Consider the following 14,174-nt stretch of genomic DNA (forward strand, 5'->3'; position numbering starts at 1 on the left):
TGGTTACTTTCTAAATGTTATCTGTTACAGTTGTCCAAAATTGGATTACCCAAACTCAGTAATGTAATCTGATTACCTTCCATTACTTTTAGATTACTTTCCCCTTAAGAGGCATTAGAAGAAGACAAAAATGTATGTTACCAATTGAACGATATCTATTGCAGGATAAATCAATGTTAAAGTTTACATAGCTGGCCATATATGGATGTTCAATGTTACTTTATGGGTTGGTTACGTAGGCTTCTTCTAACCCATCGCTTTCTGCTACATATAATAATACGATTAAATTGTATCTTTACATTAAAAACCAAAGTCTATCAGAATTCCAGTCATTCCAATAAATATTATACCCCTTGATCTTCCAGAACAGGACTTTGAAATATGGAAGTATAGATTAGCCAAACAGTTTTACCTGAGCATGACCCCAAGACTATTACCCAGCCCTACTCTGTTGGGCTCATTGATTTGAGTTGGAAAATAAATGCTGTGCTCATGGAATGGCATGCTTTGAGCACTACTGAAAAGGGCTATTTACATGTGAGAAATGAATGTCGTATGCTGCATTTTGCTATCGGCCTGTTGTTTACCTTTTTGTTGGTGACACTTTGATATCTTGATAATATGCAGCTGTTTAAAGGGCAACTCCACAGATGAAACAATAACAAAATGGGTGCCCCGCCTCTGTTTTGGTAAAAAGCTGAGGGATGGGCCTGGAGAAATGTAACCACTCTCAGATTAATAGACAGAGCTATGAATGCAAGGACTGACCATCCATTATGTAAAACATATTGTTTTAACCATGTTATGAGGCTATAGTGTTTGTTTACATTTATAATGTTTACAAACATTGTAATAAAAAACATATATTTTGGGTTCGCATGGAGTGTGACAGTTAAACTGAGCTCATGAGACATTTATAAGTTATATTCTTCTCGAATAAATGGTTATATATATATAATTTATAAATGGATGTAGCAACTACAGATTGCCCCTTTAAGTCTATGAAACACTTTCCCATGCCTGTTCAATGAACCATAAACAATTAATGGACATGCACCTGTGGAACGGTCTTTAAGACACTAACAGGTTACAGACGGTAGGCAATTAAGGTCACAGTTATGAACATTTAGGACACTAAAGAGGCCTTTCTACTGAAAAACACCAAAAGAAAGATGCCAAGAGTCCCTGCTCATCTGCGTGAACATGCCTTAGGCATGCTGCAAGGAGGCATGAGGACTGTAGATGTGGTTAGGGCAATAAATTACAATGTCCATACTGTGAGACGCCTAAGACAGCGCTACAGGGAGACAGGACGGACAGCTGATCATTTTCGCAGTGGCAGACCACGTGTATCAACACCTGCACAGGATCGGTAGATCCAAACATCACACCTGCAGGACAGGTACAGGATGGCAACAACTGCCCGAGTTACACCAGGATCGCACAATCCCTCCATCAGTGCTCAGACTGTCCGCAATAGGCTGAAAGAGGCTGGACTGAGGGCTTGTAATCCTGTTGTAAGGCAGGTCCTCACCAGACATCACCGGCAACAACGTCGCCTATGGACACAAACCCACCGTTGCTGGACCAGACAGGACTGGCAAAAAAGTGTCTTCACCGACGAGTGGGGGTTTTGTCTCAACAGGGGTGATGGTCAGATTCGCGTTTATCGTCGAAGGAATGAGCGTTACACCGAGGCCTGTACTCTGGAGCGGGATCGATTTGGAGGTGGAGGGTCTGTCATGGTCTGGGGCGGTGTGTCACAGCATCATCGGACTGAGCTTGTTGTCATTGCAGGCAATCTCAACACTCTGTGTTACAGGGAAGACATCCTCCTCCTCATGTGGTACACTTCCTGTAGGCTCATCCTGACATGACCCTCCTGCATGACAATGCCACCAGCCATACTGCTCGTTCTGTGAGTGATTTCCTGCAAGACAGGAATGTCAGTGTTCTGCCATGGCCAGCAAAGAGCCCAGATCTCAATCCCATTGAGCACGTCTGAGACCTCTTGGATCGGAGGGTGTGGGCTCAAGCCATTACCCCCAGAAATGTCCGGGATCTTGCAGGTGCCTTGGTGGAAGAGTGGGGTAACATCTCACAGCAAGAACTGGAAAATCTGGTGCAGTCCATGAGGAGGAGATGCACTGCAGTACTTAATGCAGCTGGTGGCCACACCAGGGACACATTATTCAATTTCTGTTAGTCACATGTCTGTGGAACTTGTTCAGCTTATGTATCAGTTGTTGAATCTTGTGATGTTCAGACAAATATTTACACATGTTAAGTTTGCTGAAAATAAACGTACTTGACAGTGAGAGGACAATTATTTTTTTGCTGAGTTTTTAAAAGCTCCACTTTTATTCGATAGGCTGGGATCTGTAATATGCAGCTGTTGCAAGAGCACATTTTTCACTGTCTGTCTACTGGTTTCAAATACAATGATTGATAGGCAGCTTAAACTTCTTGAATTCAACCATTATTGGGTTTAATTAGACATTTAGATTTGTCAACAGCCATCCTCAACAACCACAATCCGTAAGGCGCAAATAGCTAAATGAGAGAGCAGCAGTGTGATTCACATCAATGCTCTATGTAGATATCAATAATAAGTGGTATCTGTATCACAGTAGACTACATCACTGCTGTCATCATTACCTCCAAGGGTTTATTCAACTTGGATAATCTTTGCCTGCCAACAACAGTCGTACCATTGGAAGACGTAGCTTGGACTGTAGCCTACAAAAGCCTATTCCTGCTCTTTTCCCACACATTTGGTGTCATCATAGTGGTCTCGGACTTGTGGTCAGACTCACTCAGGAGGAACAAACTTAAACCAGCACCTTTTTTTCAACGCTGATTAGAATGTCATTGAGAAAACAGACAAGTGTCAAAAAACTATTTTCTCGCAAACGTACTTTTTCAATTTAAAAGTAATCCTCCAAGAAATCATTTTCAAAAGTATCTTTAATCTGATTACAGTATTTTTTTGTAACACAGTTACAGTTTTTGTTTTTTTGTAATCCATGTTACCCTGTGTGGCACACACACACACACACACACACACACACACACACACACACACACACACACACACACACACACACACACACACACACACACACACACACACACACACACACACACACACACACACACACACACACACACACACACACACACACACACTACATCCTGTTAGCTCCACTACTATTCTATGACCGTCTACGTATAAACGTGTAATAAATTGTATTCATGTGTTATTCATTACTATATATTAATAAACATAAACATTTGAAGTAATTAAACACTCAATCATATTGAAATGACCCTCTCTAGATGAAACTATGTACTTCATTTCAGCAGGTAGCTAACATAATTATTCTCCATTAGTCACCAACAATGCTAAACTACCAAGTAGAAGACGACGGACGAAAGCAAGTTCACACCGATGACAACAATGCTAATAACTTTAAACCCGCCTCCTCCATGGTCCAGGATTACAGCCTACTATCCTAATTACCCCCATGTGTGTGTGTGTGTGTGTGTGTGTGTGTGTGTGTGTGTGTGTGTGTGTGTGTGTGTGTGTGTGTGTGTGTGTGTGTGTGTGTGTGTGTGTGTGTGTGTGTGTGTGTGTGTGCGTGTGTGTGCGTGTGTGTGCGTGTGTGACATGGAGTTCATTGAGAAAGAGATGCTGACCTCCCTCAATAGGGTAGATTGTTTAAAGGATTCCATTGCCAGCTCCCATTCCCAACCAGAGGCAATACTGTTGGATTACACATCTTCCTCACACTACGTGCACATATCATACCTCACATACTCTTAATAAGACTGTCCGGTACTCATTCACGAGGTATATTGATATATCTCTCTGTCTCCATATGATTAACACTGGGTTGTGAATATATGACAGCACGATGACTCACGCTCCTCTCCCCCTTTCCTCTCCTCCCATAAGAAAAAGGGGATAAGGAATAAGAGCTAAAATCATTAGGATTAGTCGTCTTGCTTTGAGGCGTAGCATCAAAGAAAGTGTAAACTGCTAGGAGAACGTAGAAGTACAATCGCTCCGAATATATCTTCTCTTGGCTGTCTCTCTATATATATTCTCTTGGCTGTCTCTCCATATATATTCTCTAGGCAGAGTGAGAGAGATTCCCCCCTGCTTTCAGAAATGCTGGAGGCAACTCTCTGTATATGTGAACTCCTTGAATTACAACCGTATGGTCGGGCCTCAGCATGATATGCACTATACCTTTAACTACAGTTGAAGCTATTGCTTTAATCTGGGACTTAGGTGCTTTGAAGAATTCAGACTGCAAATTTGAAGGGGAAAGATAGGCAGGCACCATCTTATGTCATCATTTTAGATTGCACTTCTCTTCCATTAATTTGGGAACTCTCTCTAGTGTTAGCCCCTCTGTATATGTCTATGGGACCACAGCTGGAGCTCAATCAGCTCAGTATTGCTGGTCCCTGTGGAGCGTCAGTGTTATCCTCTTTCTGTACCAGACATACTCCCTCTGGGACAGACTATTCACACATCACTGGATATTTTCATCCCTCCTCTCTACCTGGCCACCCTGTCCTAACCTGGGCCTCCAGGCCTCGCTCAGCTCCAGTCCCGAGTAGAAAGTCTACCTCCCACAGAGACTATCATTAATTAACTCTCTCTCTCTCTCTCTCTCTCTCTCTCTCTCTCTCTCTCTCTCTCTCTCTCTCTCTCTCTCTCTCTCTCTCTCTCTCTCTCTCTCTCTCTCTCTCTCTCTCTCTCTCTCTCTCTCTCTCTCTCTCTCTCTCTCTCTCTCTCTCTCTCTCTCTCTCTCTCTCTCTCTCTCTCTCTCGCTCTCTCTCTCGCTCTCTCGCTCTCTCGCTCTCTCTCTCGCTCTCTCTCTCTCTCGCTCTCTCTCTCTCTCTATCTCACACAAACTCCCAGCCAGGGGCCTTGCAAGTCTCTGCACTACCACAACATCACAATGTGCCAACTGCGAACCTCTAGAGGTTCTCTCCTCATCTCATGTCTCTTACAGTAGCTCTCACGCCACATAGTTTACAGTCAACCAGGGATCTGTAAACCACAGCCCCAGAAAATGAATTCACAACACTGTGACTCAACAGTATGAATCAAAATGGCTACAGCCCTTGGACTTGAAGAGTTACTTGAAATAGTCAAGAGAAAAGCAAGAAAACAACTTATTGGGAGCTCCTCCAGACGTTAGAGATAGTTAGAAAGAGACTACTGTAAGATACCCCATGCCTATGGAGATCAGTCTGGCCAATAAGCATTCAAATCAACCTGGTATGCTAGGCACATTTGTTCATTTGTATGCTTGGTATCAGAGTCACCAAAATATACCAGTATTCAACTTTGAGAAGATATGGTCTCATAAAGACGCCGTTTATGACCTGTTTTTGTGATACGGACAGCCTTGTGATAGTCTGTGATATAAGACACTATATTTATCCATAATAATACTGGGTATCCTATCTTCCACGGTGACCTTGTCGATGCAGCAGGCAGGCAGCAGAGACAGGCAGACGAGACAGGCAGCAGAGACAGGCAGGTGAGATGGGCAGCAGAGACAGGCAGGTGAGACAGGCAGACGAGACAGGCAGCAGAGACAGGCAGGTGAGACGGGCAGCAGAGACGGGCAGGTGAGACGGGCAGATGAGACAGGCAGCAGAGACAGGCAGGTGAGACGGGCAGACGAGACAGGCAGGTGAGACAGGCAGGGGATACAGGCAGGTGAGACAGGCAGGTGAGACAGGCAGGTGAGACAGGCAGGAGAGACAGGCAGGAGAGACAGGCAGGGGAGACAGGCAGGGGAGACAGGCAGGGGAGACAGGCAGGGGAGACAGGCAGGGGAGACAGGCAGGAGAGACAGGCAGGGGAGACAAATGGATCTGAATCAGCAGGATGGCACCAGCATAATGCTCTATTGATGCCCATAATGTGTGTGTGTGTTCCCTACATCCAGACCATCCTATTCCCTACATCCAGACCATCCTATTCCCTACATCCAGACCATCCTATTCCCTACATCCAGACCACCCTATTCCCTACATCCAGACCACCCTATTCCCTACATCCAGACCATCCTATTCCCTACATCCAGACCATCCTATTCCCTACATCCAGACCATCCTATTCCCTACACCCAGACCATCATATTCCCTATACCCAGACCATCCTATTCCCTACATCCAGACCACCCTATTCCCTACAGAAAGACCATCCTATTCCCTACATCCAGACCATCCTATTCCCTACATCCAGACCACCCCATTCCCTACATCCAGACCATCCTATTCCCTACATCCAGACCATCCTATTCCCTACACAAAGACCATCCTATTCCCTACATCCAGACCACCCTATTCCCTACATCCAGACCACCCTATTCCCTACACCCAGACCACCCTATTCCCTATACCCAGACCATCCTATTCCCTATACCCAGACCATCCTATTCCCTACATCCAGACAACCCTATTCCCTACATCCAGACCACCCCATTCCCCACATCCAGACCATCCTATTCCCTACATCCAGACCACCCCATTCCCTACATCCAGACCACCCTATTCCCTATACCCAGACCATCCTATTCCCTACATCCATACCATCCTATTCCCTATACCCAGACCACCCCATTCCCTACATCCAGACCACCCTATTCCCTATACCCAGACCATCCTATTCCCTATACCCAGACCATCCTATTCCCTATACCCAGATCTTTTTTTACCTCTCTTTACCTCTATGCAGGCGCTCGCTGCAACAGGCAGTGATGACACGAGAGGTCATCATTATTGAGGCACTGGATAATTTGTTTAACATTGCTGGTGTCTGTTATATCAGGTGTAAATCTCCTGTCTTATCTGCTGTCTTGTGTGAATTTAAGTATGCTCCCTCTAATTCTCCCTCCCGTTTTAGAGGACCCGAGCCCTAGGATCATGCCTCAGGATTACCTGGCCTGATGACTCCTGGCTGTCCCAAGTCCAACTGGTCATGCTGCGGCTCCAGGTTCAACTGTTCTGCCCGCGGCTAGGGAACCCTGACCTGTTCACCCTACGTTCTACCTTGTCCCGGACCTGCTGTTTTCGTCTCTCTCTCTCTATACCGCACCTGCTGTCTCGAACACTGAAAGCTCGGCTATGAAAAGCCAACTGACTTTTACTCCTGAGGGACTGTTCTGTTGCACCCTCTACAACCACTGTGATTATTATTTGACCCTGCTGGTCATCTGTGAACGTTTGAACATCTTGAAGAACAATCTGGCCTTAAATGGCCATGTAATCTTATTATCTCCACCCGGCACAGCCATAAGAGGACTGGCCACCCCTCAAAGCCTGGTTCCTCTCTAGGTTTCTAATCTCCACCCGGTACAGCCAGAAGAGGACTGGCCACCCCTCAGAGCCTGGTTCCTCTCTAGGTTTCTTCCTAGGTTCTGGCCTTTCTAGGGAGTTTTTCCTTGCCACCATGCTTCTACATCAGCATTGCTTGCTGTTTGGGGTTTAAGGCTGGGTTTCTGTATGGCACTTCGTGACATCTAATGATGTTAAAAGGGCTTTATTAATACATTTGATTGATTGATTGTCTGCTGGTTGGCCCTGTTGCTCCGGGGCTGTTGGGAGAGTTATGGTTAGTATGAACACTGCCAATTCAATCTGTCCTCCAAGCATCAAAACAACGCTCGGCATGATTACTTTCTTGGCAAGCCGGAGACATTCATTAGCTTACATTCACGATGCATTTTCACAAAACCCTTTGTTATACAGGGTTGCATGGCATGGCAGGGCAGGGCGAGGAGGCAGCGAGTCAGTAAAGGACAGGAAGAGACACACAGGGTGTTTCCCGGATGGCACCCTATTCCCTACATACTACTTTTGAGTCCAGAGCCCTGGTCAAAAGTAGTGGTCTTCAAAGGGAATAGCGTGCAATTTGGGTGACTGGTGCCCCATCCCCAGAGCTGACAGGACAGACTAGACATATATATTGAATCCCTAGAACGTCACTCTGAACATAACATTGAAGGGAAAGTCCAGTCTATGGGTTAAATTTGTATGAGGCTAAGAGGAAGTGAAACCACGTCTGTATAGGACTGACTCAGGAGAAGCGTTTCAATCCTCTGCCAATGTGAAACATATATCTAATCCCTCTGCCAATGTGAAACATGTATCTAATCCCTCTGCCAATGTGAAACATGTATCTAATCCCTCTGCCAATGTGAAACATATATCTAATCCCTCTGCCAATGTGAAACATGTATCTAATCCCTCTGCCAATGTGAAACATGTATCTAATCCCTCTGCCAATGTGAAACATGTATCTAATCCCTCTGCCAATGTGAAACATGTATCTAATCCCTCTGCCAATGTGAAACATGTATCTAATCCCTCTGCCAATGTGAAACATGTATCTAATCCCTCTGCCAATGTGAAACATGTATCTAATCCCTCTGCCAATGTGAAACATGTATCTAATCCCTCTGCCAATGTGAAACATGTATCTAATCCCTCTGCCAATGTGAAACATATATCTAATCCCTCTGCCAATGTGAAACATGTATCTAATCCCTCTGCCAATGTGAAACATGTATCTAATCCCTCTGCCAATGTGAAACATGTATCTAATCCCTCTGCCAATGTGAAACATGTATCTAATCCCTCTGCCAATGTGAAACATATATCTAATCCCTCTGCCAATGTGAAACATGTATCTAATCCTCTGCCACGGTGATGCATATACCCAATCCTCTGCCACGGTGATACATATACCTAATCCTCTGCCACGGTGATACATATACCCAATCCTCTGCCACGGTGATACATATACCCAATCCTCTGCCACGGTGATACATATATCCAATCCATGATAAACCAAGCAAGGAGAAGAGCTCAAATCCCCAAACCTGGCAAATAAAGGAATCGCTTAAACCAGGAGCCGCATGGTTGGCAGCAGTAGTAGTCATGTGGACAATGGTAATTGAAACAGAACTAAAAGCCTTATTGAAGAGGTCAATACTTACTTGACTGTCTACTTGTTATAATTATACTAATAATCTTAGAACATTACATTCAGAAAGTATTCAGACCCCTTGACGTTTTCCACATTTTGTCACGTTACAGCCTTATTCAAATATCATCATCAATCTACACACAATACTCCATAATGACAAAGCAAAAAAAGTTTTTTTGTGTGCACGTTTTATTAAAATATGAAACTGAAATATGACATTTAAATAATTTTTCAGACCCTTTACTCAGTACTTTGTTGAAGCACCTTTAGCAGTGATTACAGCCTTCCTTGCGTCTTTTGGGGTATGATGTTACAAGCTTGGCACACCTGTATTTGGGGAGTTTCTCCCATTTTTCTCTGACGATCCTCTCAAGCTCTGCCAGGTTGGATGGGGAGCGTTGCTGCTCAGCTATTTTCAGGTCTCTCCAGAGATGTTCGATTAGGTTCAAGTCTGTGATCTGGCTGGGCCACTCAAGGACATTCAGAGACTTGCCCTGAAGCAACTCCTGCATTGTCCTGGCTGTGTGTTTATGGTCGTTGTCCTTTTAGACAGCGAACCATCGCCCCATTCTGAGGTCCTGGGCACTCTGGAGCAGGTTTTCATCAAGGATCTCTCTGTACTTTTCTCTGTTCATCTTTCCCTCGATCCTGACTAGTCTTCCAGTCCCCGACACTGAAAAACATCCCCACAGCATGATTCTGCCATCACCACTCTTCACCGTTGGGATGGTGCCAGGTTTCCTCCAGGCGTGTCGCTTGGAATTTTGGCCAAATAATTCAATCTTGGTTTCATCAGACCAGAGAATCTTGTTTCTCATGGTCTGAGAGTCCTTTAGGTTCCTTTTGGGAAACTCTAAGAGGGCTGTCACGTGCCTTTTACTGAGGAATGGCTTCTGGCCACTCCACCATAAAGTCCTGATTAGTGGAGTGCTGCAGAGATGTTTGTCCTTCTGGAAGGTTCTCCCATCTACACAGAGGAACTGTAGAGATCTGTCAGAGTGACCATCGGGCTCTTGGTCACCTCTCCGGCCCCCCTTCTCATCAGATTGCTTAGTTTGGCCGGGTGGCCAGCTCTAGGAAGAGTCTTAGTGGTTCAAACCTTCTTCCACTTAAGAATAATGGAGGCCACTGTGTTCTTGGGGACCTTCAATGCAGACATTTGTTTTGTACCCTTTCCCAGATATACGTGCATCGACACAATGCTATCTCCGAGCTCCTAAGACAATTCCTTCGACCTCATGGCTTGGTTTTTGCTCTGACATGCACTGTCAACTGTGGGACCCTATATAGACATGTGTGTCTTTCCAAATCATGTCCAATCAATTGCATTTACCACATGTGGACTCCAATCAAGTTGTAGAAACATCTCAAGGATGATCAATGGAAACAGGATACACTTGAGCTCAGATAAGTCTCTTAAAAAAAGGGTCTGAATACTTATATAAATAAGTAAGTATTGGCATTTTTCTACGGCTGGCCTTGCTATTCACCTAGCTACCCCTACCCCAGTCAACAGCTCTGCACCCCCCACAGCAACTTGCCCAAGCCTCCCCCATTTCTCCTTCACCCAAATCCAGACAGCTGATGTTCTGAAGGAGCTGCAAAATCTGGATCCCTACAAATCAGCTGGGCTAGACAATATGGACCCTCTCTTTCTAAAATTATCCTCCGCAATTGTTGCAACCCCTATTACTAGCCTGTTCAACCTCTCTTTCGTATCGTCTGAGATCCCCAAAGATTGGAAAGCTGTCTCGGTCATCCCCCTCTTGAAAGGGGGAGACACTCTAGACCCAAACCGTTACAGACCTATATCTATCCTACCCTGCCTTTCTAAGGTCTTCGAAAGCTAAGTTAACAAACAGATCACCAAACTTTTCGAATCCCACTGTACCTTCTCCTCTATGCAGTCTGGTTTCCGAGCTGGTCGTGGGTGCAACTCAGCCACACTCAAGGTCCTAAACGATATCATAATCACCATCTACAAAAGACAATACTGTGGAACCGTATACATCGACCTGGCCAACGCTTTCGACTCTGTCAATCCCTGCATTCTTATCGGCAGACTCAACAGCCTTGGTTTCTCAAATGACTGAGAAACCAAGAGTTCAGTGTGTCAAATCGGGGGCCTGTTGTCCGGACCTCTGCCAGTCTCTATGGGGGTGCCACAGGGTTAAATTCTCAGGCCGATTCTTTTCTCTGTATACATCAATGTTGTTGCTCTTGCTGCTGGTGATTCTCTGATCCACCTCTACGCAGACGACACCATTCTGTATACCTCTGGCCCTTCTTTGGACGCTGTGTTAACTAACCTCCAGATGAGCTTCAACGCCATACAACTCTCCTTCTGTGGCCTCCAACTGCTCTTAAATGCAAGTAAAACTAAATGCACGCTCTTCAACCGATCGCTGCCCTCACCTGCACGCCCACCTAGCATCACTACTCTGGTCGGTTCTGACTTAGAATATGTGGACAACTACAAATACCTAGGTGTCTGGTTAGACTGTAAACTCTCCTTCCAGACTCATATTAAGCATCTCCAATCCAAAATTAAATCTAGAATTGGCGCTTCCTATTTTGCAACAAAGCATCCTTCACTCATGCTGCCAAACATACCCTCGTAAAACTGACTATCCTACCGATCCTTGACTTCGACGATATCATTTACAAAATAGCCTCCAACACTCTACTCAGCAAATTGGATGCAGTCTATCACAGTGCAATCTGTTTCGTCACCTACCTGGTTAAATAATGGTGTTCTCAACTGGCCTACCTGGTTAAATAATGGTGTTCTCAACTGGCCTACCTGGTTAAATAATGGTGTTCTCAACTGGCCTACCTGGTTAAATAATGGTGTTCTCAACTGGCCTACCTGGTTAAATAATGGTGTTCTCAACTGGCCTACCTGGTTAAATAATGGTGTTCTCAACTGGCCTACCTGGTTAAATAATGGTGTTCTCAACTGGCCTACCTGGTTAAATAATGGTGTTCTCAACTGGCCTACCTGGTTAAATAATGGTGTTCTCAACTGGCCTACCTGGTTAAATAATGGTGTTCTCAACTGGCCTACCTGGTTAAATAATGGTGTTCTCAACTGGCCTACCTGGTTAAATAATGGTGTTCTCAACTGGCCTACTTGGTTAAATAATGGTGTTCTCAACTGGCCTACCTGGTTAAATAATGGTGTTCTCAACTGGCCTACCTGGTTAAATAATGGTGTTCTCAACTGGCCTACCTGGTTAAATAATGGTGTTCTCAACTGGCCTACCTGGTTAAATAATGGTGTTCTCAACTGGCCTACCTGGTTAAATAATGGTGTTCTCAACTGGCCTACCTGGTTAAATAATGGTGTTCTCAACTGGCCTACCTGGTTAAATAATGGTGTTCTCAACTGGCCTACCTGGTTAAATAATGGTGTTCTCAACTGGCCTACCTGGTTAAATAATGGTGTTCTCAACTGGCCTACCTGGTTAAATAATGGTGTTCTCAACTGGCCTACCTGGTTAAATAATGGTGTTCTCAACTGGCCTACCTGGTTAAATAATGATGTTCTCAACTGGCCTACCTGGTTAAATAATGGTGTTCTCAACTGGCCTACCTGGTTAAATAATGGTGTTCTCAACTGGCCTACCTGTTTAAATAATGATGTTCTCAACTGGCCTACCTGGTTAAATAATGGTGTTCTCAACTGGCCTACCTGGTTAAATAATGGTGTTCTCAACTGGCCTACCTGGTTAAATAATGGTGTTCTCAACTGGCCTACTTGGTTAAATAATGGTGTTCTCAACTGGCCTACCTGGTTAAATAATGGTGTTCTCAACTGGCCTACCTGGTTAAATAATGGTGTTCTCAACTGGCCTACCTGGTTAAATAATGGTGTTCTCAACTGGCCTACCTGGTTAAATAAAGGTGTTCTCAACTAGCCTACCTGGTTAAATTAAAAAAACAATCAAATTGAAAGAAGGTTTTTCTGTTTTTTATTTTTAATAAATTTGTAAACATTTCTAAAAAACTGTTTTCACGTTGTCATTACGTGATAGTGTGTGTAGGTTGAGGGAAAATAATCTATAGATTTTAGAATAAGGTTGTGTAAATGTAACAAAATGTGGAAAAGTCAAGGGTCCGGAATACTTTCCGAATGCACTGTGTGCCCAACAGGTAACATGATGTAACATCACACATTTCCCTCCACTAATCTTTCACACACACACGTCCATTTCCTCCCTCCCTGATCAATGACCCCCTCCCCCCTCATCTTCCCCAACCCATACCTGAATGGTGGGTGGGGAGCGCTGTTTCCTCGTGGTGGTCGTTGACAGAGTTGTAGTGGTCTCTATGAAGGTGGTGGACATCTCAGGTGGCACAGAGGTGGTGGTGCGGGCAGCGCCCCTACTGGTGGGCATGTCACCCACCAATCGGACGCTCCCGTTCACCTTGATGTTGGCGTGACCTTCGGCGGCCATGTTGAGGACCTTAGAATAGTATATACTATAGAATTAGATTTGACTTCCTGCTTTAATTATATGTGTACACTCAAAATGGCTGCCAGTCCACCCATTACGCCTTTTTCAGCTGGAGTGGATTTCCTTAGACTTTTATTTATCAAATCAGTCAATGAATCGTACCTTTAGTCCGTTGTAGTAGAGGCCAGACAGCTGGCCCTGGTAGGGACGTTTACGGTCATTACCACCTATAGAGATGGCCGCCTGGGTGTTGAAGATGGTGAGCTGCCGGCCTGAGAGGAGATGAGAGGGGGACAGCAGGGAGAATACCATTACAATGCACTTCAATTGGTTGAACTTGATTCCTTTAAGTAGTCTACACTCATATTGTCCATACGTTGGTTTTACTGCATTTATAAATCTTTACCTCTAATGCTCCTCTGGGGACAAGCGCTGGGAGTTCGTGTGCCTTAAGGTGTGATGTGTCAATGCATCTCGACTGATGCATATTTAACGTGTCAATGTTTTCATTGTGTCTGTATCAGACCTGGGTTCAAATACTATTTAAAATATATCACTTGAATATTTGAAGGTATTTGGAAAAACACTTGGAAAGTATTGGAAAATACTCTAATAAACTCCCATGCGCTTAACCCATGTATTTGAAAACAGTATTTGAAATAAGTTTTTGAAAATACTCTCAAATACAATTT

General features: G+C 44.5%; 1 protein-coding gene across 1 annotated transcript in view; it reads right to left on the reverse strand.

The window, feature by feature from the left end:
* The window catches only part of LOC123995391 (neurexin-3-like), an 834,015-nt gene that overhangs the window by 73,404 nt on the left and 746,437 nt on the right, over window positions 1–14,174 (reverse strand). Inside the window, exons 22-23 of the mRNA XM_046298964.1 lie at window positions 13,645–13,754; window positions 13,291–13,491 (exon numbers count right to left, since the gene is read on the reverse strand). Of these exons, the coding sequence (XP_046154920.1) occupies window positions 13,291–13,491; window positions 13,645–13,754 (311 nt within the window). The remainder of the gene's footprint in view (window positions 1–13,290; window positions 13,492–13,644; window positions 13,755–14,174) is intronic.

This window comes from Oncorhynchus gorbuscha, linkage group LG14 (assembly GCF_021184085.1).
Source record: "Oncorhynchus gorbuscha isolate QuinsamMale2020 ecotype Even-year linkage group LG14, OgorEven_v1.0, whole genome shotgun sequence".
In the NCBI taxonomy this organism is placed as follows: domain Eukaryota; kingdom Metazoa; phylum Chordata; class Actinopteri; order Salmoniformes; family Salmonidae; genus Oncorhynchus; species Oncorhynchus gorbuscha.